This window comes from Aulonocara stuartgranti (assembly GCF_965226115.1).
Source record: "Aulonocara stuartgranti genome assembly, chromosome: 23".
Classification (NCBI taxonomy): domain Eukaryota; kingdom Metazoa; phylum Chordata; class Actinopteri; order Cichliformes; family Cichlidae; genus Aulonocara; species Aulonocara stuartgranti.
In genome coordinates, this window is record NC_138958.1 from 16,077,446 (window position 1) to 16,100,156 (window position 22,711).

Consider the following 22,711-nt stretch of genomic DNA (forward strand, 5'->3'; position numbering starts at 1 on the left):
TGCTTTTCTGTTCTTTACATGACTACTGGTTTCCCACACTGTCAATCGCAATACTGACATCGTTACCCTAGTCCAATGATCTTCTCGTCTACCTGTGAGCCAATCAGCCTCCGCTTCACATGGTTTAAATCTATGCTCTCCATCACTCTCCCTTTCTGACTCTTTCGTGCAAACCACCTTCTCCTCATCTCCAGTGAGAGGTGTAAGGGGCCCATCCGGGACTCCTAGTATTACTTGAATATATTTGGATGTAGTATTGTAGGGTCAACCTTACAATATAAAGTGGCTGTTGTTGTGATTTGTTGCTGTATAAATAACATTGAATTGAATTGAACTTGAAGTGGAGAGTAGTGGACCCAAATCCAGACAAACGAAACGTGGACAAAACAGGAATCTTAACGAGATTAAGGGCGAGACGTTTATTGTGGCTGATAAAGACTACAAAACAAAGGGTGAGGCAAAACAATTCGACACTAAACTAAACCCAAACTGGGAAAACTAGAAAATATATGTGACAACTTTAAACATGAAAACCTGGGGTGGATATGAGGAAACCTGGAGACATCGCGTGACAACAAATAACAGAAAACTGACACGCTAAATACACAGAGAGGAGACGAGGGGAGTGGAAAGACATGGGGAACATAGCTGATACGAATGAAGATGACGCCAGAGGGGAAGCAAAATTAAACACATTGAACATGGAACACGAGACTGTCACAATAAAACAGGAAACATAAAGATGCAGACCTAAGACACACAGAGGGGAGGTGAACTTAACACTGAAGACATGACAGACTCACATGGGCGACACGGGAGTGAGACAAACACACAACCTCAGGGAATAAATCATAATGAAGGCAAACCACAAAACTCAAATATATCAGAATATAATACATGACTAAACTGTGTTTAAACAGGATCTAAATCATCATGATACCAAGATAATACACAATTAGCTCAGGATGCTGAGTGAAAAGACCCAGCACCCTGATGGAACCAAAACACCCTACTCCCAAGCTTTCAAATAAATCGAACAAAGAAACAAGCCAACGAAAGTCAACTTCTCCATGGTTTAACCTTCCTGCCTTCTTGGGACCTTTTTGTGCCACTGCTATGTGTTAAATGGCTGCCATTTCCACTGTGTTCAGTGGAATATAACCAAACTTGCCACAGGATAGTTTTTACCTGTCAATGTTAATATTCCAGTGTGAATTCCTTAAATCAGCCTAAAATGGCTGAGCAGCAGAAATCCCCACACCCATCACCCTGGGGACCATTTTCTGCCCATTGACTTCCATTATAAACGCTATTTTTCAACCCCAAATTATCATCATATGATTTTATTTTTTCTTCTTTTCTTGGATGTCAATGAAGACTCAGGGCCTTGAAGTTTTAATTTTTAAATTGCAAAAAAAATGCAAAAAAAATAATGGCAGGTCAAAATGTATGTTGGTGCCAATCTTTGGTCCATCTAAAGGCCTACTTATAATGACAATCACATATTACTTCAACTGGTTTTTTGTGGAAATATTTAGTTTCGTTTTTTGGTTTTTGGGGCTTATAACACAGGGCGCTCATGTAATAACACTGGGATTTGAAGGGTTAAAACAACGAAAATATAATTAAAACTTTACATGAATATTTCAGGGAGAAGTAGTTTTACAAGGTTGGCTAATTTAAAGTGGAATAAAATATGGATATATGGTCTTTTTATGGCGTGGCTGAGAATGGTCCCTAGGGTGATGGGTGTGAGTTTTTTAAAGGATGGCAGGAGGGTTAACATGTATGATTTGATACTAAGATCACTAAAGGAGACAAGTCTAATTTATTTTATCTGGGGAAAAATGATTTTCTTGTTTTTTTTTTTACATAAATCATGGAAAGGATAATCATTTTGATTTTCAATTTTATATAAAGTGTATATACCAAGTTAGGTACTTGTATCCATCTGTGAATGATTTATCCGTAACGTTATCTTGTGCATGAAGAGGCTTGTGCAGTTCAAATTCAGGTTTGTGCCAACACTACTGGCGAAGTTATAAGAACTTGTTGACTTCACATACTTTTCCGATTTATTATATTCAAACTTTTCCAGGAGAAGGTATGTGCCTTATTAAGAAGTTGTTTAAATGTGTGGTCCAGTTTATATGATGCATTTGTGTGTTTCTAATACAACATTGTAGTTTCCTTTCATATTATCAGAGGAGGTCTAAATGAAAATGAGCTTCGTTTGAAGTTAAAAGAGGTCTCTTGGCCATTTGAATGGACTTTTGAATCCGTAGCTAGCTTCAGCTCCTCAGCTTCTATCGACTGCAGTATTGAATCATGATGAATAAATAAACAAATAGCATAGGGTACATGAGTAAATTTTTATCCTGCACTGCACAACCAATCTTGTGAGGATTGACGAAAAGCTAGTGAGGATAAACTTTTCTGAATGTTAGAATTATTATACCTAAAACTGCAAAATAAAACCTACAACTCATACAGAAGCTGCTTGTGAAGCCGATGTAAAAAGAGACACTTAAAGCGCTAAAAACAAACCAAAAAAACCCCTCGGTTTACGGAGTAGTTATCCTTGATGAGCATTGGAAATCCCACCACCAGTAGAAGGGTGTTAACGAGTGTACCTGCACCTATGTGCTCCTTGTGTCATCTAATTTTGGACTGAGTTACAACTTCAAGAGGACAAAAGTTTGAGTTCAGCCAACTGGTTGGAATGAGAGGGATGGAAAAAAAATACATCATTACAGTTTTCTATAGTTTAGAAGAAAAAGGAATCCAAACAGTGAAGTAACACATATGGGATAGTAAGTAAAGTTTTCACACAAAAACAGCACCTTAAATGGCTCCCAGGAGTCACAGGGAATCGTTTTTAGTTAAAACGTGAGAGTAGTTAAACGTTAATTCATTGAATTTCTTGCCTAGTAAAAATGTTTAAGACTAATTTTGCTTTGCAGAGGTGGTGCTGTTATCCAGCAAACTGGCATCCTCTTCTTTACTTTATATTTATATTTTGTATGTGACTATCAGTGAGAACTTGTTTTCTCTCCACTAGACTGTACTTGTTCTACTTTGCCCTCGCCCTGCACATTTCTGCATGCACCTTTGGCTCTGTGGGCTGACGTTTTCTGACCTGTAGTTACTGATCCCACCAACCTGCTCACTTTTTATTGTCTGTTGTCTCCTGGCTCCTCTCTCACCCTAAGATTCCAAGTACATGGCCTCACTTCATTTCTTTTTCTTTTCTTTTACTTTTTTTCCCCCGTCCTGTTGAAATTCTTCCCCCACTTTTGCAAAGTTCTTCCTCAAACAAACACCTCAAAGGTGTTTGTTGGGTTGCCAACAAACACCTTTGAGGAAGAACTTTGCAAAAGTGGGGGAAGAATTTCAACAGGACGGGGGAAAAAAAGTAAAAGAAAAGAAAAAGAAATGAAGTGAGGCCATGTACTTGGAATCTTAGGGTGAGAGAGGAGCCAGGAGACAACAGACAATAAAAAGTGAGCAGGTTGGTGGGGTCAGTAACTACAGGTCAGAAAACGTCAGCCCACAGAGCCAAAGGTGCATGCAGAAATATGCAGGGCGAGGGCAAAGTAGAACAAGTACAGTCTAGTGGAGAGAAAACAAGTTCTCACTGATAGTCACATACAAAATATAAATATAAAGTAAAGAAGAGGATGCCAGTTTGCTGGATAACAGCACCACCTCTGCAAAGCAAAATTAGTCTTAAACATTTTTACTAGGCAAGAAATTCAATGAATTAACGTTTAATTCTGTAATATTGAGAAACTCTGCTGAGACTACTTATGTTAGGATTTGTTAGTATATAAAGTTCTTTAATGTAATAACATTTTTTCTGCTATTTAAAAAACAAAACACAAAAAACAAAAGAATAATGCACGTTAAGACGGAAACGACATTAAGGTTAGCCAATCCAAAAGTAATTTGGTGGTTTGTATAACTGCACCAGCTCCTATAAGAGGTTTTCTGCTGCAGAGGACAAGTTAGTCTTACCAGCTTCAGAACAAGAACCACATTTAATGCTTACCAGAGTTAAAGAAGCAGCAACAATAACATCAAATGTTGGGAGAGACAGAAATCAGAACTTTATGACCAAAATGCTGAAAAACAATCCAATACTGAAAATCTGTCAATAAGTAGTTAATACAAAATTATGTAAAAAGCTTCAGGAGCTGAAACATGAAGCTGTTCAGAGAATAAACATAGTGCACAGCTGACTTACCCACTTACAAAGGTATCGAAGCAAAAGGATGCTAATTTGAAGAACCTGTGTGTGTTACAGTATTACAAATGCTGACAGGGTCTCTCTTATCCAAAATGAAATGAGATTAGACTATCCGTGATAAAGTATCTTTCCTGTAATCCCTTACTGTCGCTGCTCTATTCATCAGCAAATTTGAATTCCTGGATTTGGCCTCCGGAGTTGCCACGTGTTCCAAATGTTTCCCAGGCATAGTGGGAACTGTTTAGATGAGTCATTGCTATGCAGGCTACAGGCCATTGTGTTCAAACAGGTGTAACCTATAAGCTTGTTCTTTGCCTGCCAGGATTTTCTGAATAAGCTAGTGATTGAACCACTTTCATTCAGCTGCACTGGGCCACCACTACAATCAATGTGTACAGTTTTGGGATATTTCTCATGATCACACGCACAATGAAGAGTTCTGCACGCTAAACAGGTGACATTTAATAAAGGCCTCTCTAATTATCTGTTTAATGACAGCTCACCAGAAGACCTTTTCAAATGAAGTCATGAATTTAAATAACTCCAGGGTATATATACCAAGCAATGTGACTGCCTCATTCTCTGTATGTTATTAAACATATGAATTCCAGTTCAGATCATTCAAGACCGATCGAACGAGAACAAATAAGATCGGCTGAGGGATTCCTAAACAAAATAAATACAGAACACATTCACAGATGCTCGTTTACCTTCCTCTTTGTTATATAGGGACATCGAAATGCGTTATGTAAGAAGGAGTTGATATGGCAACGAAAGATTGGACTGAAGTGGATTAGATTTAACGCCGCCTCTTAGGAGTGAACATACTTCTGTGTTCATTAGGCCTTGTGCTGCGATGATAGTGGTTGCTAGCTAGTGGTTGAGGAAAAAAACTTTTAAACAAATAAACTAATGGAGTGACAAAACTTAAAAGTCCAGACAGAAAAAAGAGACACAATGAGAGGAGTCAAAATGGCAGGAATTTAATTAGACATCCTTGGTTGGATGTACCAAAGTGATGTCAATACAATATTTGTACACTGTATTCTTTTTGTTCTGCGTGTGAATTTTATGCACTCTGTCATATGGACTTTATGGTTTTAATGACCACTTATGTTGAGTTGAGTTCACAATTTGGCTGCACCTACCAGTGATGGAGGGCAGAGCATTTGATTGTTCACTTCATCATCTTTAATAAAAAAGTTAACTTGTTAATACAGAATCAACATTTCTGCTCATGCCATAAAGTTTTCACAAAAAACAAAGGAAAAATCAAAAATGCAGAAACCCAACTTCCAACAACTAAAAGAGGGCGACAGAAGGCACATGCAGACAAACAGGGAGGCACATTTTGGAAAAGGATGTGTAAAAGAAACACACTTTCATTTCAGGATAGAACACAATAAACTTGTTTCGAGTATTGCTCACATGAGCTTTGCTCAAGTAGTTTTTCATCCCTGTGGAATTTTTGACCACTAATAATGCCTTACAGCAGTGTTTAACCTGTTTTTTTTTTATCATCTTGTAAACCAACAAATGTGCAAACCACATATTCCTACTAGTGGAGTCGACTGATAACAGCTGGCAAAAATGCTACGCAAAGACCTCAACGGCATTTTTTGTGAACAAAGGCAGGAAAGAACACTGCCGGTCAACAAATATGCATATTTCTAACTATTCAAAAATTCCAGTTTGCAAAGACTTCATCAATAGGGAAACTTTATCACACACAACTTTCTTTTTTAATGAGAAAATGCCATCTAGTATCATTGATAAGTGGTATGTGATGCTGGAGCGCACAGCAAATGCAATGGCTTGGCTGTATCTGGGGAGCTGAGTAGGTATGTGAGAACATGCAAACTAAACCACGCTAACAAGGAGGTAGGAGGACCAACTGTGCCATCGGTGATGTGGAGGAGGCAACTGTGAGTGAGCCAAAGGTGGAAAAGGTTTCTGAGAAGAATGTTGTTCCAGTCATCTCCAAGTTTGCTTAGCTTAGATTTAAGACCTTTTAATGCCATGTGGAATAAATAATAAACTTTAACAATGTAAAAAGGCAAAGAAATGAACTGGTGACCCATAAAAACACAGAGAAAACAGCCACATTGATATAGGATGAAACTTCTAATGTCAAACAATTAATTAAAATATATTCAAGATTGTGGAGATTTAATTATGTAACATAATCTTGCAGGTCTTGAAACTGAAAGCATCGGTATCCTGGGGGTGCATTGGCTAACGGTAAATGGAATGCTTATACCTCCTTACACCAATGTTGCAACTCTGAAGCAATAACTCTTCTCCTACCTGTACACTCCAGGCGGTGTCTGTGGGATGATGAAGCTCTTCTCCAGGTCACGGAGTACATCATTCAGCATCCGCACGTGGGAGGGGTCACGCTCTTTTGGGTCATTTGCCGGCCGCATAGTTTCTGACTGGAAGAAAGCTGCATGGTCTCTGAGAGCGGAGGCTGAGGAAAGCAAGGGCAGCGATAGTGCACTCTTGTCTAGACGGATATGTACAAAAAGAAAGAAAGAAAAACAACAGGAACAATGGATGAAAAAGAATATCGCGTTTAAGCTATGCCCACAAAAAAATATTAGCCTAAAAAGAGAGACGATATGGAGTCACTAGGTTGTGGTTTGAAAGTTTGAGAACCAAAATCTCGGAGTAAATGTCTCAACAAGACCTGTGAAATGAACAATTTACACCTTAAGGGCTGTTTCAGGACTGGACTGCCTGTAACAAGGACCAAATCACTATCTTATAAGCCACATCACATTTGAAGGTGATCTTATGTATAAAATACAGACAAAATTAATGCATGGCAACACAAGTTTACATCACATGTCAAAGCATAAACCCCATGGGTCAGCTGTCAGGATCGACACGGTATCAAATATAACACAATAAAACACTGCGGTGCATTGTCTGGAGTCTCGTGCATGTCAGATGCCCTTGCTGGGAACAGCAGCCTTTGCAGTATTAGCTGGAGCAAAATAAGTGGTGCAATCATAGATTTTCATAAAACTGCACGTGTGAGTGGTCAGAACAGGGCTTCCATGGAGCAATCTAAAAATAACAGCAGCACTGGAAATCAGAAATTCACAAAGACCTTGAAAGTCAAAATAAGGCAAGGTTTTTGATTTTAATGAGCAGAGTCAGAGGTTTGTCTGATTGCACCTTATAGCCAGAATCAGATGGGAAATTGCCCTGTTATAACCGGTGCCTTCTTCAGCATATACCACAATAATAGAAGTCATTTAGGGATAAACTTAAACCACATATTAAACTGATACAGCTCATGGACGGATGAAAGAAGAGTCATGAAATACTTCTCTAAATAGTTAAAGCTGCTAGCCTTTGCATGCTGTTTTCACAAGTTTAAAGATCAGGAATGAGCTGCGTCACATGCTCAGATGCTGCTGGTCACGTCTATGCATTGCGGATATCAGCTGCGGGTATTAGAAAAATCAGAAATCAGTTATTTTCTTATTTTATCTAATCAATAGAAAATTATTACTTCTTCTTCTCATAGCATAGCAAAAAGTTTAGACCATACATCTGTTCCCTATCTGGCTTCAAAATTAGTTTGTGACCTGAGCAGTCTCTCTTTTAAACCTTCCACCAACTGGGCACTAAACACACTAAATTAAACAGATTCCCCCTATCGAGCTAACGCGCATACATATCCAGTAACGATGCAATGTTGTCCTCATTAGGCTGTCAACACAAAGCAGGCTTGTTTTACAGTACATTTGGCACCGCAAATCAATTACCTTTCATTTACAGTTAATTGCCTTGTATTCTTGGCTCTATTAAATGATATCTGGCTGGATTCAATGGGCCTGTTTTGGAAAGGCTGAAATCTGCCATGCAACTGTTTGCATGAGGACAAAGGTTCTTGTTCAGGTGTTCAGCTCTTAATGGTCAACTGTCAGTTAGCAATAAGCAGTACACAGCAGTAAGCACAGCAGTAACACTGTTGCCAAATAGCGACTGAGGAAAATACAGAGGTCATTTTTAACTTGTTCTATTATACGAGCTGATTATGTCCTTTATGCTTTCCATGTTTGCATATGTAGAAAAACAATGATGACCCATGCATTCCAGAGGAAACACAAAACTTCATTGTTAACATTTCCATTAAAGAATAACAATAAAATAAACCACTGCAAGATTTGCTATTTTTGATACTTATACATAAGTATTCTCATATGGTTACTATTACTATTGGTATTATGCTGTTTTGCTCCAGACCTGTTATGACAGACATCTAAAAAAGAAAAACGAAAAAAGAAAACAACTGGGCAGGGGTGAGCTTAAGCTAGAATTACCCTAATTTACCATTAATCTAAAGGGGATCTATCTGGCGATTGCGGACTTCACTGAACCCATAAAAGGAGATGAAAGATACAGACATCGTGCAAGGTTCAGCTGTATGAAAGTTGTTCCTGGATTCGGAGAATGTGAAGAGCTGACTGCCTGGGATGACAGAAGAGAGAAGGGCAGACTTCTTGAGGATTATGTGTTATTATTCTAAAGAACAGCATAAACTAATGCCTTCCAAGATATTAATCGACAGACCTTCCCGCGTGTTTGTGCTCCTTCAGATAAGAGTGTGTCACAGTAGGTTTGAGAACAGAGCGTGACTCATTGCAGAGGAGAGTGGAAGACAGAGGGGACAAAAATAGACAACGAGCGCAGTTCTCTCCTACAAATTTAAATGGCTCTGGCTTCTCGCAGCCAGCTGGGACTCATGAAATATTGTTTGATTGTTGTAATCCATCACATCTTTTGACACACAGGGACGTGTGTGAGTGTGTTTGTGTTTGGGTATACAGTTGGGACATGGCCTCATGCGATGACAGAGGCAGAGAGAAGAAGTAAAGGAAAGAGCTTTAAAGTGATGTTTTTTTTCAACATTCATTTATATCAGAATCTACAAATATTCAGGGAAATTATTCTCATTTTCACGTATTCTTCAAGAATTATGGCTTTCTGATTTTGCATTTGTCTTTATTTAGTTTTTAATTAAAGTGTTTTATGTCTGTTGCTGTTTTTTGAAATTACACTTGCATTAGGACCAAGTAGGTAATATAACTAAACCTACATTACCTTCCTGTGTTCTGTCAAAGATACCAAGTATCAAACTGTATCAGTATCAAGCTTTGTTACTAAAACTCTGTATACATAATAACTAAAATGTAAATTTTCTTTCTGTCAGGTTTGTAAACCAGTGGATATTCTTTAGTGCTTCCTTATAAGTAGTAATTATTGAGCTCACATGAAGAAAGATAATATCTGCTCCCAGTCGGAGGTTGAAGTGGACACTCTCTTAACTAGCTGCATGTTTTTTTTTAAATCTCAGAAGAGGTAGTGTAATGTACCTTTCAGCGCTGTAAAGATTTTCAGTTGTACCAGAGCTGTCATTTTATTTATAGCTCTTATAGCGTCAATAAAATATTCATCATAGGGTGTATCTGTAAGGGATTACTGGTGTCTTATCTCAGTCATCGTCACCAAATGTCACCAATAGACTGAAACCTCTGAAAGGAAACAGTAAAGGAGCACATGTAATGACACGTGGAAATGATGACAAAGAGAAACTACACAAAAAATAAAATAAATGACAGCTACAAGGTCATTTTTAAACCCCTTAAGCCCACCAAGGTTTATGCCATATTTCACAATCTTACAGCAAGTCATCCAAATCTGCACCAAGATGCTCCACCTTATGTTCATGAAATCCACAAATACATACACAAAACAACACTAATAACACTGTGCTGTGTATATATAAAGACATTACTTATATACTGTATATTGTGGAACCTTTTATAATATAATTTTCCATATCAATCTCTTTGCATTTAATTTATTTTTTGTGTGTGTGGAAAAAAAACACCACTTTGTTCATTGGAAGGGTGAAAAAAAAGTGTAAAGCACACAGCAACTCAAATAAATACATTGTAAATAAAAAACATTCAGCTGCGCACACAGTCTTGTTGCTGTGGCATTTGTGTCTTCCAATAGTTCACACAATTTGGAAAGAAAGGCTGTGTGGTTTCAAATAATGATTTAGAATATATATCTACCATGTCATGTCATGTCATGTCAATTCAGTTCGGCTCTGGTATATTGAGAACATGAACTGCAATTAATCCACAAGCAGTTCCCTTTTTACAGATAAATTACATGTTAAATCTCAAACATTTTCAAGCTCTTCTTTTCAAACTTTCACTCATTATTCAATTAATAACTAACTACTGAGCACACAAAGATAGCTCATCGTCGTATTCACAAAGCCTCAGAGCACATAGGTGATGTTCATGTCACATGACTGTGGAGGACTACAGGACGCCTAAAACTCAGAGGGTCGTGTCAGGTTGCAACAGATTTGACGTCTGTTTCACTTTTCCAGAAAATAAAACTAAAAGAAATCTGATTTGTTTTCAATATAAGCATGATAAGTCATAAAATAACTATCAGATTGCATCAAATGTTGCAATCAAATTCTGCACAGAATTGAAGAATCATTTCTTCCTTTTAACTAAATCCCCCAACTCTTTGAGTACTTCATCTCAATCTTTTAAAATTTCTTTTCTTTTTTCCATTCAAAATCATGTGGCTATGACTGTGTTGCCAGTGCCACCAGGCACACAAACGGAGACACCACCAACACATTCGCTACCTTCTCCAACTCACCCTACGCCTCTCTACCACCTGCACTTAACACCGACTGTGACAATGAGAAAATGTGCTTCTTTTGGTTATTATTAGAATTTAGATACTGAATATATGATTTTATTAGCTCTGTATGTGTCTAAATAACATGCTGTGCAGATGAAAGTGGTTAGTGTCCACCTGATTTCACCAGAGGACATTATGATAGCATCCAGCAAAGCATACCTCATGCCTGCTATTTTCTGCATGAACAACACATACTCCTAATCCGGTCGTTAAGTGATGACGTGACGAATCCTACTTCCGGGTCTAAAGTAGTAGCGTTTAATATGGCTTTTGTGTTGTTAACATGTTTAATGTTATGTATTTTCTTCTATTTAATCTCAAAAAGCTCCTAAAACAGTCAGTGATCACTGTTGACCTCCCTCGGCTTTTATTACCACTAATCATTTATTTAAGCTCAGTTTTTAAAACCTTAGGATGTAACTACAGCCCAGCCCATGCAGCAGTATATGAATGACTAACCTCGTATTGTGGATGGATTATCTCAGTTGTTCTCCTGGCTGAAGTTTGGTCCTTTTACAGCATCCTGCCATGCGATTACACTCACGTTAACTTTTATTGAGTGGAAAAAAAGTTAGCTTGTTTATATTATGCTAACATAGCTGTGTCACTAGCGGTCACGTAGCACATCATTATATACCAGCTAGCCAAACTTCAGTAACCCTACAAACGTCACTGCTGTTTAGTTTTCTGTCTTCATTTATGTTGGAAGTGATAACAGAGCTGTACGTTTTAATTTGTTTCCAAAACCCCGCAGTCAGGACATACTATATTGTATTTAGATAGAAGCTAGCGAGCTAACTTCCTGCTAACTTCTAACTCCGTTAAATGTCATAAATTCCATTTTCATGGATGCCTGGATGTTAAACTCAATTGTTACACCTGGTAGAGCAGAACGCTGATCATTTTATTAAAGATGAAAGACAGTTTTTCAACTCTCAGTAATGCCATAGTGATCGTTTGATATATGGACCTGCAGCGGAGTTTAGGCCCAGACACGGCTAGTGACGTTAGACTTAACAACATAGTGGTTAATGATGAGGTGAAATGAGGTTAAAAAATTGAAGACTTGAGGCATCAACATAGTTTTATAAACCATTTTTGTCTTTGCAGAAAAATGTTGGCCGAATTCATTTATGCAAGGCTGAACAGACATTATTCTTCTCAAGGCCTTCTGACTGTGAAGCCATCCTGATAAAGTGGAGAATAAGAGTGTCCTTATGGTGACGTGCAAGTGCGTGGAACTGAAAGCACACAGAGCAGTAAATATGTTCTGTAACTGGCTTGAGAATAGAAATTTTTTTAGTGAAAGAAAACTTTGATGTTTTGTTAATATTAGTGGCTGTGGTGTCCTTGGTGATCACTGATTGGACAGTCAGAATGTAACTCTCTGTCCATTTAACGTTCTTTCACTGATTACAAGCAGAGCCCTGAGTGTTTCACAGCTAAATGTTCATTAAAGTACTTTTTTAGAATGTGTTCAAATTGAATGTCCATTAAATCCAAGGTCAGTCCACGACAAATTCTGAAAGAAACTTTCCTCCTCTCTGTTAATCATATAGTGGATCAACCTCTTGTGCAAGTGCAACAAAGAATCCATTACAAGTGGATTTTTAATTTTTGGCTACGAATCGGAATTAATTAGCAGCTCAAACCTTGTACAATCAAAGCTGCAAGACAAAGTGTTTAGCAATGTCATTTGGAGTTTGTGTTTTTGCTCTAAAGCAGAGGAATCTGGGAAATGATAACTAAATTTCCATAACTGAGCAAAGTCAAAGACATACATGAAGAAATATACATGCCTTTGGAACAGGAGTCACAAGTTCCATTCCCACCTGGGATGTCTGTATGCAGTAAGGGTGCTCGGGCGTTGCCCGCATTGACAAGGTCCACGTCAGGTATTGAGGAACCAGGGCACCCTGATGAGAAGAGGGCATCGGTGGGCAAGAGACGAAAATAGGGGGCTGTTGGAATGCTACTAAGCAAGTAACCCGAGCAGAAGGGGGTACAAGAATAGGAGCATTAGGTGCAGTTACTCCAGCAGATCCCAGGAACAACATCTGAGATCTCTGACCAGAAGAGCGCAGTCCTATGAACAGCTAAGATACTGCACAGGACCCTCAAGGACCCCATCATCATGGTTTGATATGCCATGATGATTGTTGACAGCGCAGATGAAGAATGATTTTTATTATTATTATTTTTCTGGAGTTTGGACTGGACACATGAATATTGGTTACATGGCTTTGGTTACATATTTGATTAGAAATATGACACATTTGCAACGTTTGCACTGAGCCTCATGTCCCCCTACTGATGATAAAATGTGATATTGCTTAGACCTGAGCAAAGTCCTTGGGCACTTGCAGATGTGGAAGTCTACCATGGTAACTAACTCAGTGTGTGCTAAGCAAGTAGCCCCCCACTTATTTAGACCACCATTGGCTTGAACTGAACTACAGACTGTCATATCCCCAAAACATTAAAAATCTTCTGTATAGTTAAGGTTTTACTTCGTAGTTGAAATGTTGGAAGTTTCAGAGTGGAGAAACGCAGCAGAATAAAGCCTCATTTACGTAATTCTTCACATGCTTAATTTCACAGTTTTAAGCCCTAAATTCATATATGATTGCACTGTCATCAAGAATGTGGGGATATTGTTATCTTGCCAGAGAGACTAGATGGTTAGCACTGTGTAGACTGATGAGATGATAGATAGGAATATACTCACCAGTGGGATTTTCAAGGATAGAAGGGAGCCATCATAAAAAGCCACCATTATATATACTGAAGTCAGAGCTTCATAATAGTGGTTACCTTCTCTCTTTACTCTATCTCCAGACTTAAATGTAATTATAGAGTGAAAGGAAGCTATTTGGCTTTGCCACTGATATGCCTAATTAATCCTGAAAATGTACAATGGATTTTAAGTGTCAGTCAGGTATAAGGTGTAATTCCTTCATAGACACACACATTTAGTTTGATTTCCTCAGTGTATACTAGTAATTCTCAGTGCTGAAATTAGAAATGATCTACCTATCTTTGAGCACTGCTGTTGAGGACCAAAGGAAGCCTTGATACTGGGCGCTATCTGAACAGTAAATTAATGGAGATTTATGTCAGATCAGACTAGACCAAAGGCAGTTTTGTATAAAGGGAGAAAAAAGGAGCATAGTGATTAAAAAAAAGTTGAACAAAACGTGTTGGGTGGGGGGTTCAATTAGCTCTGGTTGTTTGATCTGAGTACCCTCCATAACTGCCAGTCATGAATACTGCTGTGCTCCATGCTGGCTGTGAAGAATCCATTAAATATCACTGGTCCTTTGCTGCAGGGGGCTGCTAAAACACCCAGAAACTCACTCACACAGCCGTTTCACATCCCCTAAATGTGCTCACAGTGAGCATTTAGAAAACTCAAAAAAAACCAAACAAAAACAACCAACAGCACGAGTTACCAACCATTTAGCCTATACATAAAGAAAGACACAACAAATGTCCAGATAGCACACTCGAAATAATAATCACTAACAGTACTCTCTCGCACAAGTGTAAAAAAACCCTTTTCATATACAAAAGCTTTCAGCAACTGCACTTTTTTCTGTCACCCCCATTTCCAGTGAATGTGAAATTCAGAACAGCACTTTATTGTGGCTCCTGCTCTCTTAGTCTTGTTAATAGCCTGTTTACTTCTACTTTGCTTCGCTTCTGTCAGTCAATGGCTACAACCAGGGAAAACCTACAAAACCACGAAGCAGCAACAAAAAAGCAGAACCAAGTAACATGACTTCAGTCTGCTTGTCTATCAGTCTCCTCTTCTTTATTTCAGTAACACGTACACACACGCTGACTTAGCTGTTTATTGAGCTAACATTTTAGTGTTTTCTGTTTGGCCTTTTTCCTCATCTAACTGTACATTTGTTGTTTAAAATATAACCAGTTTTCAAATGTTGAAACAAGTTTAGCAACAGCGGTGGCAGCAAAGAATCATCATAGTTTGTTGTTAGGAAACCATCACACATGCTCATGTGAATTTTTAGAACTCAAAACACTTTTATTGACATGTGAAAGGCTCTCCTGGATCATGTTTCATGTCAGTTCTTCTCAATTCCTTGAAATTTCCTTTGCTGTCAGCAAATTAACATGAGCAGTAAACCTCCTCTATAAAACGCTGCTTTGCAGTAGATTGATACGTTGGCCATATGGTAACAAATGAGCCATCTTTGGAAAGGCGTCGAATTTGACAAACCAAAACAAACCAAAACAGCAGAACGACTTTGGAGCGGAACTTCGCAGCTGGGTTATGATTATGTGTTTCTATTCGATTATACGTTTCTGACTATGAGAATCAATATGAGCACAACCTAACATACAAGATATTAATTCAAATTCACTTCAAAAAACAATTTATTTATCCCCAAGGGGGTGATTAAAAAAGAACAGAGAGCATCATATGAGACATAGAACATCAAACAAATATAAAAATAAATACAAAAAGTCAATATAAGAAAAAGTCAAAATAAATGCGATCTCGGGAGGAGGGGGGGGGGGTTTAAATGGAGTTTAAACTAACTTTAAAATGGTTATTTTTATGAGCTACTATCAGAATCAGGGGCTCAAGTGAATTGTTCCTAATCCTCTTAATTTTTTTTATCTTGGTTAAAATTATAAGGTGTTCAAATTATACTATTTACGTGCCAGCTTTATCTACAACCACTGCCATTAACCAACCCACACACAACAGCAGCCCCGCACCAGGGATTATTTATCATCATTCACTATCTGTTAACACACGCACACATCAAAAAGTATTTATTTCACTGTCCTATTCCTCCTCCTCTTCTTTCTCTCCATCTGGTGCTTCTCTGTATTTTTAAACAGCAGAGATAAGAGCCCTCTCCCACCTGTTTTCTGACTAAGCAGGAGAGGCTTATAAAAAAAAAAAAAAGCATTGAGAAAATCAGCACGTTCACCAAAGTCAAATTTATAACTTTAGGACATTTATAATGCCACCTGGAATTAAATTTAATATCAATTTAATAACCACAATAAAAAGCCCCAAATCTGTCACAGCCAGTCTCTTTCTGATTAGACACAGCTGATGAGAATAGTAAAATTACATGTAGGCATAAGGAAAGATGACACTGGATGACAGTCTAAGAACAGGGTGTCCAATTGTGTATTAAAAAAAGAGATAAAAAATAAAATAAAGCTTGTTCCAAAAATGAGTAGCAGCACTACTCTGTTTCCATTCATCCTTAGCACCGTACACAATTCAGTTGATTTATTTAATCTTTTTAAATAATCTTTAATTTATTTAATTTACCTCTTTCTCACTCATAGCATCCAAGCAAAAATAACATATAACACATAACATAAAACATAATAAATAGAAAAAAGTGTAAATAACTGCATTTAATACAAAATGTTTAAAATTAAGATATTTAATATAAATATATAGATTGTTTTTGTTTATGTTCTTGTTTTTTTGGTAGTCTAGCACAGTGGTCCCCAACCCCCGGGCCTCGGACCGGTACCGGTCCGTGAGTTGTTTGGTACCGGGCCGCTAGAGTTGAGGCTCAGGAGTGAAATGTATGGTTTTCAGGGTTTTTATTGGTTTTCAGCGTTATTTTGTTATCGTTTTGATCGTTAAATCGGTTTTCCTGGGTCTTGTCACGTGTGTTATGAATAAATCAAATTTATTTCTGTACCGGTACTAGTTTTATTTTGTTGTATTTATCCACGACACCTTAAAGGCCGGTCCGTGAAAATTATGTCGGGCATAAACCGGCCCGTGGCGCAAAAAAGGTTGGGGACCGCTGGTCTAGCAGACAGCTCCTTAACCGCCACTGACAGCAGCCTCATAGCAATCAAAGGCCACGTCCCTAATATCATATTTCAAATGTTAACCTTTGAACAAAATAGGATTATTATAATCATTATGATTAATCAGTTCACTGTAATGGGACCTCAGGCCACTAAAAATATAAGAAGTGAACTTTTTGAAAAATTAGCCCCAATGCTCATAAACTTAACAAACATGTTAACATACACAGTGAATTATTCGGGTAAAGTTTTTTACTTGTATATGACTGATTTTATACAAACTTATTTGGATAATACACGCTCTATTACTTAAGTTTCTTAAGCATTTAAATAATGATGCAACTTCAGACTAACAGTGTCTTAGTGAACAGATTTGTGTTTTTGCTCTTTTTCTAATTTAACACATGATCTAATGGTCAGAGGCAGCATTCAGAATATAGCTAGCTAAACCCACAGCAGAAAATAAAAACTCCTAAATATACCTTTAGTAACCATAGTAACGGTTGCTCCATCTTTCCAACAACACATATAATTAACGAAATATTAGACTGATGACTGAAGAGCAAATAAATAAATAAATAAGAAACATGATCTACTTATCCAAACAGGTTGTTCTAATGATGGAAAAATGCCAAAGATTTGTGTTTTTTTTAGAATATGGACAGAACTTAGACTGTTATAAAGTCCTACAGTAGGTTTAGAAGGATGGCTGCAGTGGGTGATATTACCTTTTTTGACAAAAAAAGATTAAGTAGGAATTGAGTAGCGAGAGTAGCCGAATTAAATATCGGAAGCTTCACGTATGAATTATATAAAACTCAACAGTCTGGACCAGCGAAACCACAGCACATTTCTTTCAACTTTTCTTGTTCTGTGCTACTAATTGATGGTGTAATTTCCTGCTGCTGTTTGTTTCTTTGTTGGATGGTTCACCTTTTAGCTACAAAGAAATGACACTCATTTGTAGTACGGTTCTTCAGCACACCACTTATGTGCAAAGTTGCCAAGACGGTGTAGCTTTCATGCTCATAAAGTGCTTTTGAATTGAAATGACAGAGAAGAGAATCAGTGGAACAGACATATGGGTGATGAAGAAATAGACATAGGGGCTACAGGCAGGTATAATAATCAGTCATCTCTCTCTCTCAGGTTATAATCTGTCCATTAGTCTCAGATGAGGAAGCATAACCACTCAATCTAGGCATTAATGGGACAATGCTTACATACTTAGACAGAGCCACTGAACCCGAGCCACTGAGTGATTGCCTTAGTGGTACAATGAATGAGACTTGAAGTTAGAGCTACAGTACGTGTCATGAAGAGCATCTCTCCATCTCCATCTCTTTCAATCTCTGATCATAGTGTGTGAATGATTGATACACCTTGGCTTATAGATTTATTTTATCACGAGTCTGAAGAATCAGCTCGGTACAGTGTGCACCAATCAAAATGTATTCATAGAACTCACTCGGTTCGACAGCGTGCTTGTTTTCCTCATCCATAACAAAACTAACATTGCATTATTTTTTTATTTTTGACTTTGAGGCTGTGTGAAGGCCGCGTGCAGGGTAAATGTATTAAAGCCTTTGTTGTCCATCCTCTTTGAATAGTCATCTTAATATTCAAGGACAGTCTTTGCATGTTTGGAGACTGTGACTGAATAAGCTGATTTTGGCTCAGAAGGCCGGAGCTGTGCAGCATGCTAACCGCTGAGTATTTGACAATGTACATTTTCATGGGTTTCAATTCATCCCTTGACAAAACTGCTATGTTTTCTAGCTAACGGCACACATTTTTTAGGTTTTATAAATGCAAGTGTGTTTATGCAAGTCATACAACAGGGCCATTTAATTTAGTCAATTAATTTAGCTTCGAATTGATAGATTATTAACTTGACCTACAGTACAAGATACCTGCTCGCTCTAGCCAGATTCCACACAACATTTATTCAGTATAATCCAAAATATCCATTCCTAATGTTAATTATATCTTATAATTAGATTGCTTAGTGAATGAAATTGATTTTTTGGAATAACAGAGGATCGGCTGCATGCACAGAACAGATATTAACCTGACGATCCACAGGAAATGAAGTTTAATAAATTAAAGTAAAAAATGACCAGAGATTTCAAGGAAAAAAAAAACCTGCTTTACTGCAAATGATCTCTCAAAGTGAACGTGGAATCTGTATGAAACACCTCAGTGGTTTACTACAGTCCATTAGCCAAGGCATTACAGCCATACTGGACTGTTATGAATCTGGTGTTTACATCCATTACAGATTTCCAATTTCTTTTCAGTTTCTACACACACACACACACACACACACACACACACACACACACACACACACACACACACACACACACACACACTGATACAGATTCAAGACCACCTTTTCGATACAAGGATATATACTGTGCTGAAAGAGGAGAACCAAGAACAGTAAGAGCAGAAGAATGAGAGGGTGCAGAAAAAGCTATGGGAGTTACAACAAAAGGACAACTCAAGAAGACTTAGTTTTCTCAGGGCTGATGTAAAAGTCTGAGAGGGATTACATTTGACACTTTACTGGATTTACAAATTAAAATAATCAAAGTCAGTATGTTGTGTAATCATGAGAGAAAGACTTTGGTTTAATCAGCTGAAACAGTTCTTCATTATTCTGCATGTCCATGTGTATGTGCCTGCATGGAGAAACATTCTGCAACTCTTTTGTTGCATGTTGAAATTGTTGTGCATCCTTATGATATCCTTTTTTCCAAATGGGGTTTAAGTTAACTTTGTAGATTGTTTTTCCTTTTAAAAAATATGAAAATCTTTTTGAGAGTCACAGTAATTAAGTAATTGGTCACTGAAATATATTAACACATATGTTCTCTGGCAGCCACATCACTGTTAATATCTTCTTCAATGGTTGCAATATGGGACCAAATTTGTATTATGTATTTAAAAAGCTATAGAAAGGTGTGGACAGAGGTTTTGTATCCTTATTGTGTCTTTCTAGGAGTTTCCCTTTGATAGCTCAAAACTTTTGGGAAGAGCATATTTAAATGAAACCTACAAATCTGATTTACTAAGGTGTGCTGCAGGCAATTTGTTGCAAATTGCATTGAAGTCAGTGCAGTAAAAAGCATGTCTTTTTTTGCGCCTGAAGTGACTGTGATAGTTGCTGCTAGGACTGTGGATTTATTTGAAATGCCAGGGGAGGATGTTGTCAGGAAAAGCATGTAACTGGTGTGGGTGGATGGCTCGGTGCTCTGAGAGCGTTGCCAAAGCTTTGGATCTGTCATGTAACTCTTTACTGAGTCCAATGTTTTAAATGCACATGCAGCTTTTTTTAAACCTTGGATATATATAACACTGAAATGTCTGTCAACTTGCAGAAATTCATGATGTGTTAAATCGATATATAATATCGACTTTCATAAATACATGCTGCCTCATAGAGGAAAACAAAAGCAATGCATGGATTTACATCCACGGCAGAGTAAGGGTAACTCATTCTAAATAATGTTTCAAGTTTGTCTGCACATCATGCAGCTCAAATTTACACACTTATTTCAGGTTTATCACATTTATCCAGAGAAACCTATAATGCCTACCTATAAAGTCCCCTGCAAATTTTACCCTTATACCAAAAACACATGGACTCTCCTCAGCGGAGAAACACTAAAACCTGTGCTTACGCGGTATTATTTTGGTAGGTACATTATTCGCTCATTCTTTGAGTCTGATAGCGAATTTTTGCTACTCTTTACTGGCTGGCTGTGTTAGAATTTAATGCATTGTTAGTAGATCACCCACAGAACTGTCCACTCTCATCAGTGCATTTTTGAGATTGTGGTCTCAGGTAAGTCTGCCACTTAGTGAATCTGACTCTTAGTCTGTCCTGGTCAAAATTTGGACAAAAGTTACTTAATGCATTATTTCAATGAGCATCCTGACAAAGGGGTTCTGCAGTTTTGCAGTTTGAATGGTGATATTTTAGCCTGCACTGTGTGAAACTACAGAAAGCTCTGCGGTGTGTGTGTGTGTGTGTGTAGTAGCTGCTGTCATGGACTTCTGTGCCGATGCATAACTCATTTCCACAGACCAGCCACCTTATGCATCATTTCCTAATTTACACTCCCCAACAACCAACATGAACACTCCCACAGATACATAAAACAAAATGCTTTAAGTAGGCTATCTTTTACAGCTGCACCGCTGCAGGCCTGTGGGTCTCAACACATTGTATGAACTGGTCTTTGGCTTGTTAGCTAAACACACAGACAGCAACTGCAAAATTTTGACATAAAGAGCTGAAAAGCAGACTACAGAGCCCTTTGCTTAAATATTAGCTACCTTGGATTCAGAACAAAGAAATACAGTTATTGAACTCAGATTCTTATTATTCCTAACTCATTGTTATGTCTGTCTAAAGCGGTAGATACTCAGGCATAACTGCTACTTGTTTTCAATCTGAATGATCATCTTATGCCAAATAATTAGTCTCTTTTTAAAATAAAAACCACAACTAAAAACTTTTTATTGTTATTTTTCCTTTGCACACTACTATATGTGGATATGAAGAAGCAAATCTTTTTACTCATCCAGCAGACAAATATAAAGTCATATTATGATATTATCTTGCTTATGCCCACTTTTCTTCTTTGACTGTTTTGTTCTCCATAACAACTGAAAGAAATACAAAACTCTTCATCTTCAAAATGCGCCACACTTTTTTGCTACCTTTGTTTGTGTGCTTTTTAGTGGAAGTCAGTCAGTATATAGTACACCTAGCCTCATCATTCTCTCCATGCACATACCACTAGACTGTATTTTATCATCACCGCAGTTGAAAACACATGATCATCAGTGTTACCTTTGAGCTTGTTTTGAACATCCAGGGCGATGTCTAGAGGGTAAAATGGCAGCACGGGATCATTGACCAGTCGGAGAATTGCTTCTGCAGTCATCTGTGGAAACACAGCCAAACAAATGGTTTAGTAAGTTAGCTCCACTTTCTTTTTTCTTGCCATTCCCGCATTCAGACATGACACCAGCATAGGTGGATAATTTTCTCAATTAAAAAAACCCAAAACAAAACAAACAAAAAAACCAAAAAAAGAACTAAAACAGTAGTGGGCCAGTTAGGCTTTCTACTGTGCCAGTCATAAGGCTTACATGTGTGCTACACCTTTTACTAAGTAATTCTTCTGTCAGATTATGATTGCCAGTTGATTGGGTTTTTCTTTACTTTATGTTTTCCTGTCAAAGTTCTCTTGTCAAATGAATTTTAAATGAGAGATTACAGATTTGTAATGGGTGGTTGGTTGGCTGAAGTCCTTGTGACTGTCATCACTAAAAAAAAAGCTCACTTAATGACTTGTCACTTTGTATCAGTCCCATGCATATTGCTAATAGGAAGCTCCTCTACGTTTGAGCAGCTTCAGGGGCCATTATTATCTACTTATAATCACTGATGAACACAGAGTGGCACAGATAATGTAGCCATCTAATGGTTATGTGAAAACCTATGTGAAAAATTTGGTTTCCAAATGTTATTGTAAGCTAGCAAACTCAGCTAAATAGTATGGAAGCCCATTTCTGCCACTAAAAAAAAAAGTATCCATAACTCGAAATTTCGAGTTCTCTTTCTCGAAATTTCGAGTTAGCTCTGCTAGTCAGTAATCTACGTGAATGATATCATTTTCTTGTTACCCAGAAGGATATGGTGCAGATGAATGTGCATTTAAAACTGGATCACAACAAATTGGCGCTTTCGAGAGTACGTTGGCTGATAGTAATGCCATGTGATTCAGCTAATAACACAAAGATTTCATCATTTGTGAAGCCACGCTGAAAATACTCAGCAATTTGTGCAATTTGTGCATTCATGGCTGT

General features: G+C 37.7%; 1 protein-coding gene across 10 annotated transcripts in view; it reads right to left on the reverse strand.

The window, feature by feature from the left end:
* Positions 1-22,711, reverse strand: part of naaladl2 (N-acetylated alpha-linked acidic dipeptidase like 2) — a 549,411-nt gene that overhangs the window by 14,321 nt on the left and 512,379 nt on the right. For all 10 annotated transcript variants that reach the window (XM_082524424.1, XM_082524421.1, XM_082524418.1 and 7 more), the window contains 2 exons: positions 21,690-21,783; positions 6,557-6,755 (listed from right to left, as the gene is read on the reverse strand). In XM_082524424.1, the coding sequence (XP_082380550.1) occupies positions 6,557-6,755; positions 21,690-21,783 (293 nt within the window). The remainder of the gene's footprint in view (positions 1-6,556; positions 6,756-21,689; positions 21,784-22,711) is intronic.